Genomic DNA, 16,984 nt, shown 5'->3' with positions numbered 1-16,984 from the left:
GACAATGCCAAGATATTTCACCTCCGTTCCAAATGGAATGACCACATCATTAAGGGAAAGTGGCGTTAGATCGTCCAATTTTCTCCTCTTGGTGAAGGGGAGTATCACAGTTTTGTTGCGGTTGAGAGACATCCGCCTTCTCAGGCAATGTCCATCGTGTTTTGGAGGATATTACAAGCTACCCTTCCCGACGTGGATCTTACCAAGATGACAAGGTCTTCTGCATAAGCTTACAGATCTACTTTTCTTCTGTCGAGGACATCAAGCAGACAAATATGTATTGGAATTATTATATAAATTCATGGAAACTGGGTAACGTCAATAACAGACATGACAGTTTAGGAAAAGTGAAAAACTGAATGGTCTCAAGTTTCAGGGGTGAGTCGTACAGAGGTCTTCAGAATTGATCAGCGACATAAATTCCACCCTCTCAAAATGAAAATAATATATGAATTGAGGATTTTGACATATCCTCTTGAAACGCGTCATCATCCAGCTTTTTGTACATACACCACATGTTTTTCGGATGAATGATATAGATAGATAATTTATTAACGTTGTTACATAAAAATGGTGTCATATACAGTGTGACCCATTTTTAATGGAAACGCCCCCCTAAAATTTGAAGTTGTAAACCAATTTTAATAATTTTTTTTTGAAATGTCAAGTACTGAAAGGTCTATCTTGGGACAAAATTTGAAATGTTTATTGAAGTTTCAGGGCATACTACGATATTTTTTCTTAGTCGAAAATCGGGATTTTTTATTAGCGATTTTTTATTGAAAAAATCACTATGCCACTGGATTCAGAGTGCCTCTAAACAGGTGTGAGTGACCAAAATTTCATGGAAAAATATTCATTATTAACAAAGTTATGACAACTCAAAAATTCGAAAACTCACACAGCTAACAGTTACAAAAAACACCCTATATCAACAGATATAGCCATTAGAATATTTTTTTATGATTTCAACAATGAAGTGCTGCCAGATGAAAAAAAAAAACAAATAGCGTAAATATTTTTAATGAAAATAACGGAATTACATTCAAGTTTTCACGCAAATTAACTAAAACTAAGACCTAATGTTTCAATTTAAATCTTAGTTGCCATGGAAATGATATTACAGTTTGACACTTGTGAAAGATTTAAGTGTACTATTGTCAACGATATTCACCTTACAGTTCTTCGAATTATTTTGTGTCATGGCTGCAAGATTGAGCGTAAGAGAGAAAATTGAAATTGTACGCCTTTCGGGAGATGACGTTAGAAGTGCTAGAGAGGTTTGTAGAGTATTTAATGAGAGACATCCAGATCGTCCTTGTATTAGCTGCGGTACGGTAAATAAAATATTCAATGAAGCTGGTGCAGTATCAAAAATGATGTTGAAAAGTAATCCTGTACAAAGACGAAACAGGAATGACAGGAATGATCAAATCATTTTAGATTATTTCGGAAATAATCCTAATGCCAGTATAAGGAATGCCACTTTAGATTTTAATATTCCGCGAGAAACTATTCGGAGATGTCTCAAGGAGAAGAATATTAAACCTTTCAAGCCAAAATTTTTGCACACATTTCAAGAAGGCGACGAAGCAAGACGCCTGAAATATTGTTTATGGGCCCAAGGGGAATATTTGAACAATAGAAATTTCCTAAAAAATATTTTATATACCGACGAAGCCACTTTCACTACAAACGGAGTAGCGTCATCACAGAATTGTCGCTATTGGCCGGCGGATAATCCTAACTGGGTAATAAACTGTAAAAGCGAGTATTCCCAAAAAATCAACGTCTGGTGTGGGATATTGAACGAACGAATTATTGGTCCTTTCTGTTTTGAGGAAAACATTAATGCGCAGAGGTTTCTAGAATTTTTAAACACAGAGTTTTGGGATGCTATTCACGAGCTGCCAATCAATGAACGATCAAATTTAATTATCCAGTTAGATGGGTGTTCAGTTCATTATGCCAGAGCTGTGAGGCAATGGCTCAACGAACATTTTCCAAACCGATGGATAGGCCGTGGTAGTCCGTTTATAGAGTGGCCTGGGTAATAAACTGTAAAAGCGAGTATTCCCAAAAAATCAACGTCTGGTGTGGGATATTGAACGAACGAATTATTGGTCCTTTCTGTTTTGAGGAAAACATTAATGCGCAGAGGTTTCTAGAATTTTTAAACACAGAGTTTTGGGATGCTATTCACGAGCTGCCAATCAATGAACGATCAAATTTAATTATCCAGTAAGATGGGTGTTCAGTTCATTATGCCAGAGCTGTGAGGCAATGGCTCAACGAACATTTTCCAAACCGATGGATAGACCGTGGTAGTCCGTTTATAGAGTGGCCACCCAGATCTCCAGACCTCACAGTTTTGGACTTTTGTCTCTGGGGACTTCTCACACAAAAGGTTTACAAAAATCGCTCAAGAGATAGAAATGAACTTTGTGCAAGAATTCGACAGGTATATATATGTGCAGATATTAGCCCTCAAGAACTAAGGAACGTAATCAGAAACATTCGTAAGCGCTACGACACATGTATCGAAATACGTGATGGATTAGTAGAGGCTACTAGAATATGAATTAGAATTGATTGTTGCACTGAATCGAAACATTTCAATAATTAGTTATTAGTTACGTTTATTAAAATTTTTTGCTTCATTGTTAGTTGAATTGTGTGAATGTAATTCCGTTATTTTCAATAAAAATATTTACGCTATTTGTTTTTTTTATCTGGCGGCACTTTATTTTCGAAATCATAAAAAAAATGATATATTGTGACTGTTAGCTGTGTGAGTTTTCGAATTTTTGAGTTGTCATAACTTTGTTAATAATGAATAATTTTTCATGAAATTTTGGTCACACCTATTTAGAGGCACTCTGAATCCAGTGGCATAGTGATTTTTTCAATAAAAAAATCGCTAATAAAAAATCCCGATTTTCGACTAAGAAAAAGTATCGTAGTATGCCCTGAAACTTTAATAAACATTTCAAATTTTGTCCCAAGATAGACCTTTCAGTACTTGACATTTCAAAAAAAAATTATTTAAATTGGTTTACAACTTCAAATTTTGGGGGGGTGTTTCCAATTAGAATGGGTAACACTGTACATCATACGTCAGTGAGAACTGAAATATGTTATATATCACAGATGATGATTTAGCAAAAAACAACACAAAATCAAGTCTAGGATTAAAAATGGCAGTAATGTAGCTTTCAACTTAATGGTAAATTGTCTTAATTCCCGATACTGGAGTAAATTCAAATCTCAATTTGGCACTACAGATTTTCACTCAATGATCCAAAAAACTGTATTTTTGGTAGAAATTTTGAGTAATCGTTTCATGGAACGAATCTTTTTAAAAGCAAACCCAAATGGTGCAGGCTATTTAATTTTTTTGAATAATAAAGTTATATCAAGTTATAACAACGCCTTCCAGTTATATCTTCCATTGCAAAGTGGGGTAATTCTCAACAAGATGAGACACCTTCTCATTGCGTGGTACCAGAATGATGGTTCCTTTATAATAACAGAAATCGAATTGATGGATTGGAATGGATTGAAATAGAGGTTATGTAGAATGGCCACCCAGATCTCCCGACTTGGTTGATATCAAAAGTCTACGAGATGCAGCCAACTGCTGTAGATAGTTTTCGTAAAGAAATTACCAGGTGCCGCAGTCTAATAATTATAATACTTTATTACAATGTCTGACAACTAGTTGTATAAGGACAGTCGACATGGTGGTACAAAAATCTGATATTCTTCAGAATGTAAGGGAAGAATATACCATTGTATGCAAATTGATGGTGCTCAGTTCCAACATTTGATAAGTATATGTTTCTATTCACTTCCACCTTGTTTCTTCCAGACTTTTATCACATCTAATCTCATCTTATCCTACCTTGTCTAGCCTTATATTTTTTTTGTCCTGTCTCGTCTCATCTATCTCTTCCCATCTCTTCTCATCTCATCTTATTTCATCTTCTTTCTTTTATTTTTTTGAGATTGCTTATCACTGCAAAAACGATGCAGAGTTGAATTACCTTTCAAATAACGTGTGACTATTATTTGTATCTGAAATTTTTGACATTTTAATTTATGGGTGTTTTAACAAGAGACTGACACGTGGAAATGTGTCCTCCTGAAAACACAAATTGATTTGTTTCAAGATGTTTTAAAGATCCGATATCTAATGACATTTGTTGGTCTTCAACTTGATCATTCTAGACTTTTTCGGCCTGGAATAGGTTGCTGGGTGCTATTTCATGCTTTTGCGCGCTTGGTTTTCACAACCAATAATGTGACACCTTGATGCATCACAGAAAATAGAGATTATTTTCGTTAATTTCTAAAATGCTGAGCCACTTTTTCCTTCTGAAACACTGCAGGTTCTGTAAAAGGTTTTTGGAACCATAATTATGCAGATTTTTCTTATTCACTATCCATCTATCAAATCCGATCAGCAGTAGTCTGAGGAAATATTTGACCTATCCAATGATTCCAATGCCAACCAATGATTCGAAAAAATCCAAAACTCTTCTTGGCTTTTCATCAGTTCTCAAAGATGAAGTCCTCACTACTAAAATCAAATGAACCAAGAAACTGAGCTCTTTCTACACCGTTTCCATAATCATGTTTTAATTTTCCAACAATTTTTGTTACCATTTTCTATTGCACATATTTGTGAATCTGTGTTATGATCTATGCTGAACCGGATTTTTTTTCAGGAGTTCTTGTCTGCAGTCCGGAGCGGAGAAAAAGACCTACGTAAAGTTCTCAGATCCAACGAGGCAGGTCAACAGATAGTCTCTACTGGACCCAAACTGATCCATGAATCTAGAAAAACTAACAAAGTAACTGACACAGAGGACACCAGGGAACTCAGTTCTGTACGGCCAGATGGTAAAATTGTCACCGAAACAGAACGAACTACAGAACACGAAGAACTTAAGGACGACGAGCTTCCTGAAGAAGCACCAGATCAGAATTTCCAGAAGGAGAGTTCACAGAGGTGAGCAGAGTATGATAAATAAACAGGGTGTAACATTAGTACGTTAAAATATTCAAGTGACGTATTCCTGAGACAATTTTGAGAAAAAAAGTCTATATGAACTTGTGTCCGAAAATACTTCGTTTCGGAGATACGGGATGTTGAAATTTAATTTTTTTGTTCGCTTTTTGAAAGTAACTCTTGCAAAAAATTAGTTATTTGCACGAAATTTGCTACCCGGGGTTTTTTGGACGTGGGAAATCATAATTTTGTATTAATTTTCATGTAACATCTAGAGGGCGCTGCGTACGCTGTCATTATTTATTTCAAATTGCCCTAACTTTTTTGACAGTAAACGTTTGGTACTTTTCATGAAAAAACCTAATTCCCACACCTTCTCCAGGTAAAAAAGGTATACCACCTCAACAACGCTGGAGGTGATCATTTTCGAGATATTTACAATTTCCTATATCGATGCATATTACTTAGCTTTTAGGGCGCTAAGTGAAGTTGCTGAGAACATTACAAAAACTAAGTATGTGGTGGATCTCGTCAAAATAAACAACTTTTTCCTATAAAATGTTCAACGAAGAATGATTCCTTTTCGAAATACAGATTGTTGAAATTTTTCAAAACATGGTAGGTTCTTGTCATAAGTTTTTTGCAATTTTAGTTATTTATATCAAACTTTATACGCAGTATACCCATACAGACTTCTTCTAAACTGAGCATTATCGAACTGCTTATTCAATCCAAATTTAAAAAATTTGTCAGGTTCAATTATTCAATCAGAAAGTGCTACATTTCGGAGTTTGTAAAAAAAACAATTCGAGGAAGCACTATATTATTTCTTAGGAAAATAAACATATAAAAATTGAACGAAACGTATATTACAACAACTGTTCAAGTTATAAGCTTCTGCTCTCTTCATCAAAGAATTCCGCACCCGTTGAAAAATGCCCGGAGTGTTTCTTATCGTTTCGCAGCAAGCTATGATGCGATCCCTCAACATTTTCCCGTTTTCAATGGAGCTAGCATAAACTAGTGATTTTAGATGTCCCCAAAAGTAAAAATCGACGGGATTGGGATCCGGTGACCTCGGGGGCCAATGCTCAGTGCCTCCTCTTCCTATACATCGTTGGGGATATGCTACGTCTAAAAAATTTCTTGCTGTCACACTAAAATGAGCAGGAGCTCCATTGTGCATAAACCAAGAGTGATTTCGGAGACCAATGGGAACATCTTCCGTAAGTTTGGGAAGCTCGTGTTCCAAAAAATGTAGGTAATCATCTCCATTCAAACGTAAGGGGAGAAAATAGGACACTATTAAATAAACCCCAATTATGCTTACCCATACATTAAAAGAGAATCTGTCTTGGAAATGAGTTTGTGTTATCGCATGTGGGTTATCTGCCGCACAGATGTAGTTGTTATGGAAGTTCATGATACCATTTCTTGAAATGATCAAATTCGATACGTGGTTGGAAATCACGTAGCGTAAGTGCCTGGACACGCTGAATATGATAAGGATATAATTGATATTCTTTTAAAATAATTCTGTAAACTGTCATGTGACTCACATTTAAAGTTTGACTAATTTTTTTTTACTTGTCTCTGGATGTTCACTAATTTCTTCGAGAACCGCCTTCTCCAATTCTACAGTTCTTGTAGTCCGTGGCCGTCTTACTGCAGACTTTGTTTCAAAGCTTCCAGATTGGGAAAGTCGCCGGAAAAGATTCGCAAATGTCGCTGCACAAGGAGTTATGCGTTGGGGATACCTTTCCTGATAGGAAAGGCCTCGCTTGAATTTCCGTCAGCCAAGTCCTACGCAAAAACCATATCAGTCATTTCATCATTCGTAAAGTCAGGCTAGTCAGGCATGGTACCAAAAAATCACTTTATAAACTCCGACCTGTGAATTTGTCAATTAATAGTTAAAAATGTGACAGCAAACTTCTTTTTTTATAAACCCAAAACGATTTAATTAACTTAATTTGCAAGCGGAGAGTGACAAAAATTATTGAAATCAAATTTGGCGATAAAGTAATATGCATCGATATAGAAAATTGTAAATATCTCGAAAACGATCACCTCCAGCGTTGTTGAGAAGGTGTACCTTTTTACTTGGAAAAGGTGTGGGAATTAGGTTTTTTCATGAAAAGTACCAAAAGTTTACTGTCGAAAAAGTTAGGGCAAAAAACCCCGGGTACCGAATTGCACGCAAATAACTTATTTTTTGCAAGAGTTATTTCCAAAAAGCGAACGAGAAAATTCAATTTCAACACTCCCGTATCTCCGAAATGAAGCATTTTCGGACACAAGTTCATATAGACTTTTTTTCTTAGAATTGTCTCAGGACTACGTCACTTGAATATATCAACGTACTTATGTTACACCTCGTATATGCCACATTTGATATTCTGCACGAGCGACTCGAGGGCATGATCATCTCACGCTAGACTTTTTCTTGTTGGGTTCCTTGAGTCGCAGGTGTATGCAAATAAGCCACAAACCACAGCGGTCCTCAAAGCCAACATAACCCATGGGATAGGTCAAATTTACCCTGATTTATGCTCCAAAGTCATGGAAAATTGGAAGTTTGATATGCGCTCCACCCAAAGAAAACGTGGCGGATATGTGAATGATTTTATCTTCCGCACATGATGGCATCAATAGGTCTTTCAAATGAAAGAAAAATTTCGATAATATCTGATACACACTTCATTTTATTCAAATTCAAACATAGGGGGCGCTTCATGAAAGACCCTATATAGGGGGCCTTTCTAAATTTCCTTCTGAGCCAATGTTCCTCTCAATGAATTATGTCACGAAGTGTTCTGGCGATGCATTGAATCTATTGGAGCCTGTAGAGACACCCTACATTTTGTTTTATAAAAGAGAGGACATTGGTAGGTCAAGATCTTCAGATGATGTGGTGCTGCAGGTTTTTCCGGAATTTACTGCAGCTGAAAAAGCAAATGCGCCACTGGAATCGATGAAGTCGCCACTCAATGTTATTTTGATAGGTCCAGACATGTCTCAACCTTTTATTTTCTCCTCAGTAGATGTCTTTCAAGCTCACCATTCACAGTCTTTCTCAGAAGTAGAATTTTCCACATTCACATGGTATCCAGCGAACGCAGTTTGTGAAGTCGTTATCAACGTTAGGTGGTTTGGTTCTAGTGAGGCTATGTTGGGGCTGTGCCTTTATCTCATACTTAGATCCAATTCTTCTCATCCTATCTGATAGTCATTGAGTTCTTACCTTCATCTGGCCTGACTACCAGATTCTGGAAGTTTCCATTCTATCGAAGATTCCTTCTGATGATCCCAGTACCCTGTAAAGACCTTTCTTGGTGTTACAGACACTGAAGATGAATTGATTAGGGTTCTAACAGTCACCTTCTTAGAAAATTTGTTAGTGGTTTGATTGGGAATTGAAAACGTATGGAAACTGTTAATTGGGTGGCAAAATGATTGCAATGGTTTAAATAGACTTTACTCTATTTTAAATGATTAACACGATGGGAAGACCCAACCTATCTGTAACTGTGCTTTTTTTGTTAATCCCTGGATAATATTACTGCAACATAGATACCTACGCTTTTGTGTATTGAGGTTAGTTTGAAAAAACATATAATAATTTTCTTTATTTTTGATAGATATCTGAAGACGAAAGAACAAGAAGACGTAGATTATGTGGCAGACGGCGTGAATATAGGCCACGAAATGAGGTTCAGAACGGAAACTATGGAGGCGGAGAGACGGGGAGATGGAGTTGATGAGCCAGACATATTCGATTCACTGTCAGCTAGAGCGAGACGACGAGCAAACAACAGACAACAGAATAGACAAAGAGGTAATATATTTTTTGAGTGATGGAATAATTATACAAGGATGTAATGGGTGTCTGCAGGTTGAAATTCTCTATGTGTTGTTCAAAACACAACTGAAATTATTGGTTTAAGTTGTTTATTAGTTCTGTAGTTGTGAAGATGATTGCCTTCTATATCGAAAATAATATTTTCCTTTTTGTTCAAGTATTTTTGAGCACTCCTTCTGATGAAATGTTCAAGAATTTACTGTTTTTCGTTGGACTCACTTCAGTCTCATAGTTTTCATTTGGTATATTGTCCTGTATCCCTACAAGCTTCGGAAGGAATCATATAGGCTCGAAAGTACTTGCTTCGTTATTGGGTTCAAGGTACTTAATAAGTTATTATTGTGCTTGTACAAAATTATACGAAAGGATTATCACAGAGAGTTGGATAAGATGACAAAAACATATATTGAAACAAGTAAAACAACTTATAACAATCAAAATGACTACTCACATAAATTATAAATGAAATTGTTGTTAGGCGTGTTGCTAAGAATGTACTGTATACTTTTGTGCTTTTTCCCTCCCCAGAAATCTTCTGAAACTACTAAGGCGGCAATGTCTCTATTATCACGGTTTTGCAGTAATACGAAAACCCAAATGTTCAACAAGCTAATTTTGCTGACATGATAATTTTCTGTAAATTAATTGACTTAAACTTCCTAGGTAACGATAAAGCACCAAATTATGAAGAAATTGTACAAAATATGCCGACAAACTTTCAGATTCTAAAATCTGAAATCTGTTTTTCCGTTAATCATCTGTCGCCCCCATACGAACGACAACTCTCAGAAGTTGAGAAACTTGTGCGAGATAAGGACTAACGAGGTCTTACCTTTTAACTTGTGATTCCTAACACGGTTGCAGAATCATTCCAGCTTCAACCAGATAAATTCTCTCGAGAAAAATATCTGGTCGAGGCGGGAATCGAACCCACGGTCTTCCGATCGTGAGTCGGGCGCACCACCACCGCGGCCAATTCCAATTTTAGGAGCAAATATGAGTATCAAGTTACACTATCTTCGCAACCATTTGGATAAATTTCCAGATAATTTAGGAAATTATAGTGAGGAGCAGGGAGAGTAGTTCCACCAGGATCTAAAAGTAATGGAAGAAAGATATCAGGGTTGATGGGATTGTCACATGATGGCCGATTACTGCTGGTCTTTAAAAAGAGTTTGTCCTCTGAAAAATTATAAAAGAAAAGCTCTTAAAATGCGTTTCATGGAAATATAACATATTTTTTTGGAAATTTCCCTCTCTATTTACTTCAAAGTATCATTTTTTTTCCAAATAAAACTGAGATTATAAATATATCTGTTATTTTGTTTCTTGTTTTCGAATTTTTGTAATGTAAAATCAAAATAAATATTTAAAAGGAAACGAGAGCAAATCTTACAAAACCATTGATAATTTCATGAATTGTGAGTATAAATACACCCAAAATCAATCTTATATCTAGGGCAACAAAACCACTGTAGACCAGTGTAATGAACTGACATTTTTTTCGAATAAGGTGTAATTCGACCGTAAATTTTGTTTGAAATCGTTGGCAAGCTAGTTTATTTCGAGGAAATGATTATTGCTGCATCGTTTGAAACTCAACAAAGATATAATTCACAAGATCAAATTATCTATTTTCAGACGTCTATATAAACATAAGAGAATTCGTAGGTTCAAATCATTCAACAACTTCATTAACACCCGAAAATCAAACAATTCGTCATGCAAGTGAAATTCACCTGATTCAGTAAGTGGTTCCATTAAAAGAATTAGCCAACTCGATTCAAGTTAACGAAATAAAATTGATTTTATAAAGACAATAGTCATTTCAACATCGAATCGAAACGCACTTTATCGAGTCTCATGACATCTGATATTTTTTAAAAAGACCAAATCAGCTTCGGGCGTGTTGTTGTGTAACAGTTACGCAAGGATTATGAATTGATGCACAATTCATGTAATAACATAGTTGCTATCTTAACATCGGATCCGATAATTAAAACTGTCGTTATGAAGAGTCGAATTTAACGCCACGAATAGTTGGTATTTGTTCTTAAACGTACATCCTGTGATGCAATCACTTGTTCGTTAAATTGATGATTCCAACAATTAGACATGTTGTGGCTTCGTGAGTTTCATGTTGAAGCTGCCGACTTGTCTATTTTTTTTCTGCAGATAGTAAATGTTGTAAATCACTTGCGTGACTAATGACAATTATACTCTGTGCAATACTACATTTTGATTATAAGTGGAGGATGATGGGTACTCCACTCCAGATATTTTCTGATTTTGAATTATTTTCTGCTATCACAGTTTTAACTTAACAGTGTTTGAGATTTCCACGGCAGAATTATCATATTATAATTAACATTGTATACAAATTAACTCTTATGTATAGTACTGGAGTTTTATCCCAACCCCAAGCCGCTATTTTAACACCTCGACACGTGTTTCGATCACCAAGTGATCATCTTCAAGAGGAAGATTAAACTAAATATACTTACAATGTTATCCTTATTTATACCATAGATACCTTTTTCCGAAATCTTGTGATAATTTCCCTTCCATATTCTCTGTTTCATTATCTGTCGTCATTAAAATCAATAATGAATTTATTTCCACCATTAATATGGAAGTGTCCAATCTCCATATAGTCTTTTTCGAATAAAATTACTCTTTTTAATCCTTTTCTGTCAGTCTTATCTCTATCACCTCCTTATCAAATTTTGGAAAATTATTTTTAGGCCTGATGCTTTCTTTCAATTTTCCACAAATCAACTCGATGGGATTGAAAACACAAAAATATGAGGGAAATCTCAGTTTGGTGTGTCCATACTTTTCAGCAATACTCAGAAAGGGCATATACTATATACTTTTTCAAATGTTATTGTCTGTTAAACTTCAAGTAGCTGGTTTTTGAAATAGTAAACTTCAAAATTCAAATTGTTATCCACTGAAAAACTTTGTATTTTATCTTTCCTCGAATTTTTATTCGGTACTTTGATGAGCTGTCGCGAATGATAGGAAGCGTTGTCAAGAACTATTACACTATTCGCATCCCAATTTGGGATCAATGTGTTTTCAAACTATTCCTCAAAAATTTTAGCTTCCATGTTCTTATGACAGTCAACATTGCAGTCCTCAAGTTTTTTTCCACATAACTTCAAAGAATTCGGTACCCATCTTTTGCTTCCTCCGCAATGCACAATGATTAGTCGCGATCCTTTGTTTGCAGGCATGTTAGGCGTACACGTTCTCGAACCATCAGTCCACCCTTTCGTAACTGTGTCGTGAGTGTCATACCAAGTTTCGTCCAAATAGAAAAATTGCCGTTGTTCTTGTCTATATTTAGTTATTTGTTCTAAGTTTTCGTTACGCAATTCCACTATTCTTCTGCTTTCCATAACTGCTTGGCGTTTATTTATTATTTTAAATCTAAATCTTAGTTTTTTCAACAAATTCTGAAGAGTTTTGTCACAGCAGCTCACGTTATGGCCGGAAGTATTCAATTTCTTCCTTATAATTTCAGTTGTAGGAATCTCATTGCTTTTGTAACAGTCGTATATTGTTCTTTTAAATAATTTTATTACATGAACATCTGAAGGTTTTGATATCATATCGCGTCTTAAGTTCATAAAGTTTGTTTTTGACTATTTTACGTATAGATGAGAAAGGAATTTCGGTCAAATCTGATGTTGCTTGTAGTAGTTTGTTTCCCTCGAAACCAAACTTGAGATGTAGATTCTTATATACATTGAAATATACTCTCTGTGTTTCAATATTCAAATGCATCCGAATCTTATTCAATAGTATCTCTTTCGCATTATTCACCATCGCTATTGGAATCACTACACTGGAAAATGTCTGCGTTGTTATCACATTCGTTATTACTACTAGTACTTGTCCAAGGACGCCACATTTCAAACAGATAACAAAAATTTTAATTACTCATAACTGCACAAATATCGAATTTCAACACTCAAATCGCGATCAATTTCTAAACTGAACACGACGGCTATAACCATTCCCCGATTTCTATTCGTCACCGTAACATAACTTCACATTTGATTTTATGACTCTTCAGCCAATTATAAAAGTCGGTTAGTAAAAATTATCCAATACGAACCGCCAAGTCTACGGTCCACGTAGACTATTTAGTTGCCGGTTCATTTCAAGGTATTGGTTTTTTGGCCTTTGAGAGTGCCGCCACCTTTAAATATGCACAATATCGTTTACTTCGACTATACTAGTAGTTAAATCAACTAAGACGCAAAAAGGCCAAATCACGGTGAAAAAAGTGTATGTGTTCTTGTGAGCACGCGAAATCGACTGCCTTGGATTTGCCTATAAATTCTCAAAACAGACTGAAAAAATTTGACAGATTTAGCTTCAACAAGATTGCCGTTATCAATTGTCAAAGTTCGTTTAGCTCTGGATTGGTCTATATGGGACTCACTGAAATAAGTGTTAGAACCCGACTTTCTGAATACAAATGCATTTTTCACCTCGGATATCGTCTTTTTTCGTCTACCACAGTTGTAGACGAAGAATCGGACGTGAAGCAGACTATTGCCGACAAACTTTCAAAAGCGTTTTGGCGCAGTTAATTTTGATTACTTATGAATGTGCAGTTAAAGTTTTCGTTATACAACCCTATTTCGTTCAGGAGTCCTCTAAATGAACAATGTCCAATGACTAGACATGTATATGACTGTCCCTGCTTTATTGAAGATTTTTTTTCCGTTTATCATAACCCCCTTATCTTCTCTCTGAGTTTTTCCCATGTGTGTTACTGGTTAAAGCATTTCAGTATATATCTTGTCCCATGCCGAAGTTTTTGGTACCCTATTTGATCCTCACCGATAGTTCAAATACTTTCCACACCCAGAACTGAAGCACTATTTCTCTTGTCATATCCTGATTATGTTAATATGGTTAGTGATCCGCGCATCAAGAGAGGATTATTTATATCTGATGTGGAAAAAGTTTTTAATTTCATTCGTAACATTTTGTCTTAAAAAATTGTTAATTAAATGATGTTTATACAACATATTGTGAAAAAGAAATGTCAGATTTTGCATTTTTATAAAACGAAGAGTCCTGTTAGCCCTATACTTCTCCTCAAAGGACTTCAGCGTTTCGAATGATTTTTTACCATATATGTATAGTTAAGATGAATTATTTATTTGAGAACTACTGAAAACAATTCCTTCTAGCAAGTTTTCCTTTGAGAAGTGATTTCTGTTCAGAGAACTTCATATCGAATCTATCAAATTGAACTGTGATTAATAAGTATCACTCCAAATTTCATTTCAAAATCGTACATATCTGGAGATGTGTCCAAAATTCACGTATTCACACACGTCTGGTAAATCCCAAAGGACACATGTGTGTTTTTGAGATATTAAATATTGAATCTCAAAAGTAATGAATACTGTTACTATTTATGGCTTCAACTGGTCCATTCAGGAATGGTTAAAGATTAACCGGAGATCTTCCAACTCAACAGACGTGTATCTAACCCTAGAAACGGAGAATCTCTGTCAGTGCTTTGGATTCATATAAAACTGGAGCCGTGAACTTTTCTAGAACCTTCTTGCATATGCTTTTCTACTAGGATTGGATCACTTACTATGTGGCGGTCTGTCAGATATATTTTTGTGAGGTGGTTGATGAAGATACTTAGTCTGGCTCACCACAAAATATTTTTTTTTTAATTTGTGCATACAATTTTCCTACCTGGAACTTATTTTCTAATACTGTTTTCTATATTATTGAAGGTCTGGAAAATGACGCAGGAATCTCTCCCCTCGACAGGAAAGACGCCCTCACCCGCAAACCTTTGGACTTCGATCAAGAAGAAGAAACGAGGAAAGTGGAAACTTCCAAATGGTTGGAGCATCACTTTGGGAGCGAATCTCGTTCATCGAACAATTCGACGGTGGAAGACGAGGAACAACCTCCCAAAACGAGTTTTTTCAACGTGACCATCAAATCACAACCAGCAAGAGCGGATCCGGTTAATCACAACAGTTACGTGACAGCTATCAAGGAGACCACTCGCGTTTACAGTCCTGTTGAACCCGAAAGAGACAGGAACCATACGGGTGGTTATTTCAAAGGTGAGACGCTTGTCACGATCTAATAAACGTAATTTGGAATTCTGGTAATTCTGAACAGAAAACCTCAATTCAAGTTTGTCTTTTGACGCATAGTTCAGCCGAAAAGTTATTGTAATATATATGTCATTTTGCTATCTAGCAATGTCTAGTTAGTTCATTTGGTCTTTTCATAACACGCACAGACTATAGGCTTATTTGGTTCAGTTGAACATCATTATTGAACATCTGCATAGTTCCAATACAACATTTACTTTTTATCCGATAGAATAAATCTGTGTCTCTTCAATACCAAAAAGTGAGTAAGAGTGCCAAAGATGAATTTCACTAGTTCGGACTTCCATTGTCTACTATATAAAATGATTTGAAATCCCTGAAACAACTAAAAAAGAAGAATTAAAAATGGATTGCTGAAAATAACATTTATATTAAGCAAAATAAACCTGAAATGAAATAATAGTGAAATAAAATAAAAGTAAAATAGAACTATTGAACAAAAATAAATAAAAATAAATAAATGAAAAAAAGAAATTAAAAATGAAAAGTTGAGAGATTCCAAGTCACGTTAGCTCACGAAGTTTCGATTGTTAGTATCTACAATCATCTTCGGGTGATGACTGGACTGATTCCTCCGAGAGGTGACTATTTATAGGTCGTTCGAGTACTTTCACTTATCCCCGCTTTCCATTTTCCGCTTCACTGGTTCCGTGGGAGATGACCGTTTGGCGGGAAATGGCCATTTTTCGCTTGATGATGGGTTTCCATATGTTGCGTATTTCTACGCTAGCTTGGCTGAATATGTTGTTGGACAACATGTAAGCGGCTTCCTTGAATTTTCTCCTAAACCAATGTTCCTCTCTGTGCAAGATCTCAGCTTGGGCCCACTCGATGTTGTGTTGATGGGTCCAAACATGGTCTGCTATTCCTGATTTGCTGGTTTCCCCTCGCTGTGAGTGTTTCTTGTGCTCGGCAATGCGAACATTCAATGGCCTCTTAATTTCACCAATATAGGATTTTCCGCACTCACAGGGTATCCGGTAAATGGAATTCTTGGAATCGTAGTCCGCGTTTGGTGGCCTGGTTTTCATGAGGCTGTTACGGATAGTGTTACCGGATCTGAAGCAGGTTCTGATGTTGTACTTGAAATCAATTCTTCTTATCCTCTCCGATAATCCTCTGATGTAGGAAACTGCAAGCACTAGTTGTGACGGCTTCTCTTCCTTGCGAGGCTCCTGCTGTCTTTTAGCCAAGGTCTTTTCTATCATCGCTTTGGAGTAGCCATTCCATTGAAGATCATTTTTGATGATCTCTAGTTCCTTCTCGACACCTTCCTTCGTGTTACAGAGCCCAAAAGCATGGTCTAATAGTCTTGATGATTCCTCTTTTAGTTGATTGATGGTGGTTGGATTCGTGGTTCAGATACTGTCCCGTATGAGTGAGTTTTCGGTATACAGATATTTTCCACTTAGTGTCGGTCCTCTTCACCAAAACGTCTAAAAATCGCTATTCGTTGTGGATTTCCTTCTTCATTGTGAAAGTGATGGAAGGTCGCACGCTGTTGATGTGTTTCAGAAAGGCGTCTACTTCAGTATTCCCATGGTTCCATATTATGAAGGTGCCGTCAACATATCTCAACCAGACTCGTGCTTTCTTGTGGGCTCCTTCAATGGCCAAAGTTGCAAACCACTCCATATATATGTTGGCTATGACTGGTAAAAGTGGCAATCCCATTAGCAGTCCCTCATCTTGTGTAGAGAATTCGTCCTTCAGTTGGAAATAACAGTTTCGTACACAGAATCCTAGTAATTCCATAATTACTTCTATAGGTAGATTCGTTCTCTCTTTCAGGTTCCCGTCTTCGGATAGCTTTCTCTGTATGATTTGGAGAGCTTCTTCGACCGGAACGTTGGTGTAAAGGCTTTCCATGTCGAAACTAATTAGTTGATCCTCCTGTGTGACCTCAATCGACCCTAGTAGTTCGACAAAATG

The 16,984-nt window shown here is 36.2% G+C and overlaps 1 protein-coding gene across 2 annotated transcripts in view; it reads left to right on the top strand.

The window, feature by feature from the left end:
* The window catches only part of chas (chascon), a 160,727-nt gene that overhangs the window by 121,183 nt on the left and 22,560 nt on the right, over positions 1-16,984 (top strand). For both annotated transcript variants that reach the window (XM_074175825.1, XM_074175824.1), the window contains 3 exons: positions 4,731-5,014; positions 8,656-8,852; positions 14,657-14,998. In XM_074175825.1, coding sequence (XP_074031926.1) covers positions 4,731-5,014; positions 8,656-8,852; positions 14,657-14,998 — 823 coding nt within the window. The remainder of the gene's footprint in view (positions 1-4,730; positions 5,015-8,655; positions 8,853-14,656; positions 14,999-16,984) is intronic.

Source organism: Leptinotarsa decemlineata, unplaced genomic scaffold (assembly GCF_025532065.1).
Source record: "Leptinotarsa decemlineata unplaced genomic scaffold, Ldec_3_MD MMD2_tig00001393_RagTag_RagTag, whole genome shotgun sequence".
Classification (NCBI taxonomy): Eukaryota; Metazoa; Arthropoda; class Insecta; order Coleoptera; family Chrysomelidae; genus Leptinotarsa; species Leptinotarsa decemlineata.
Note: the sequence above shows the minus strand (reverse complement) of the source record. Positions and strands in the feature narration are given on the sequence as shown.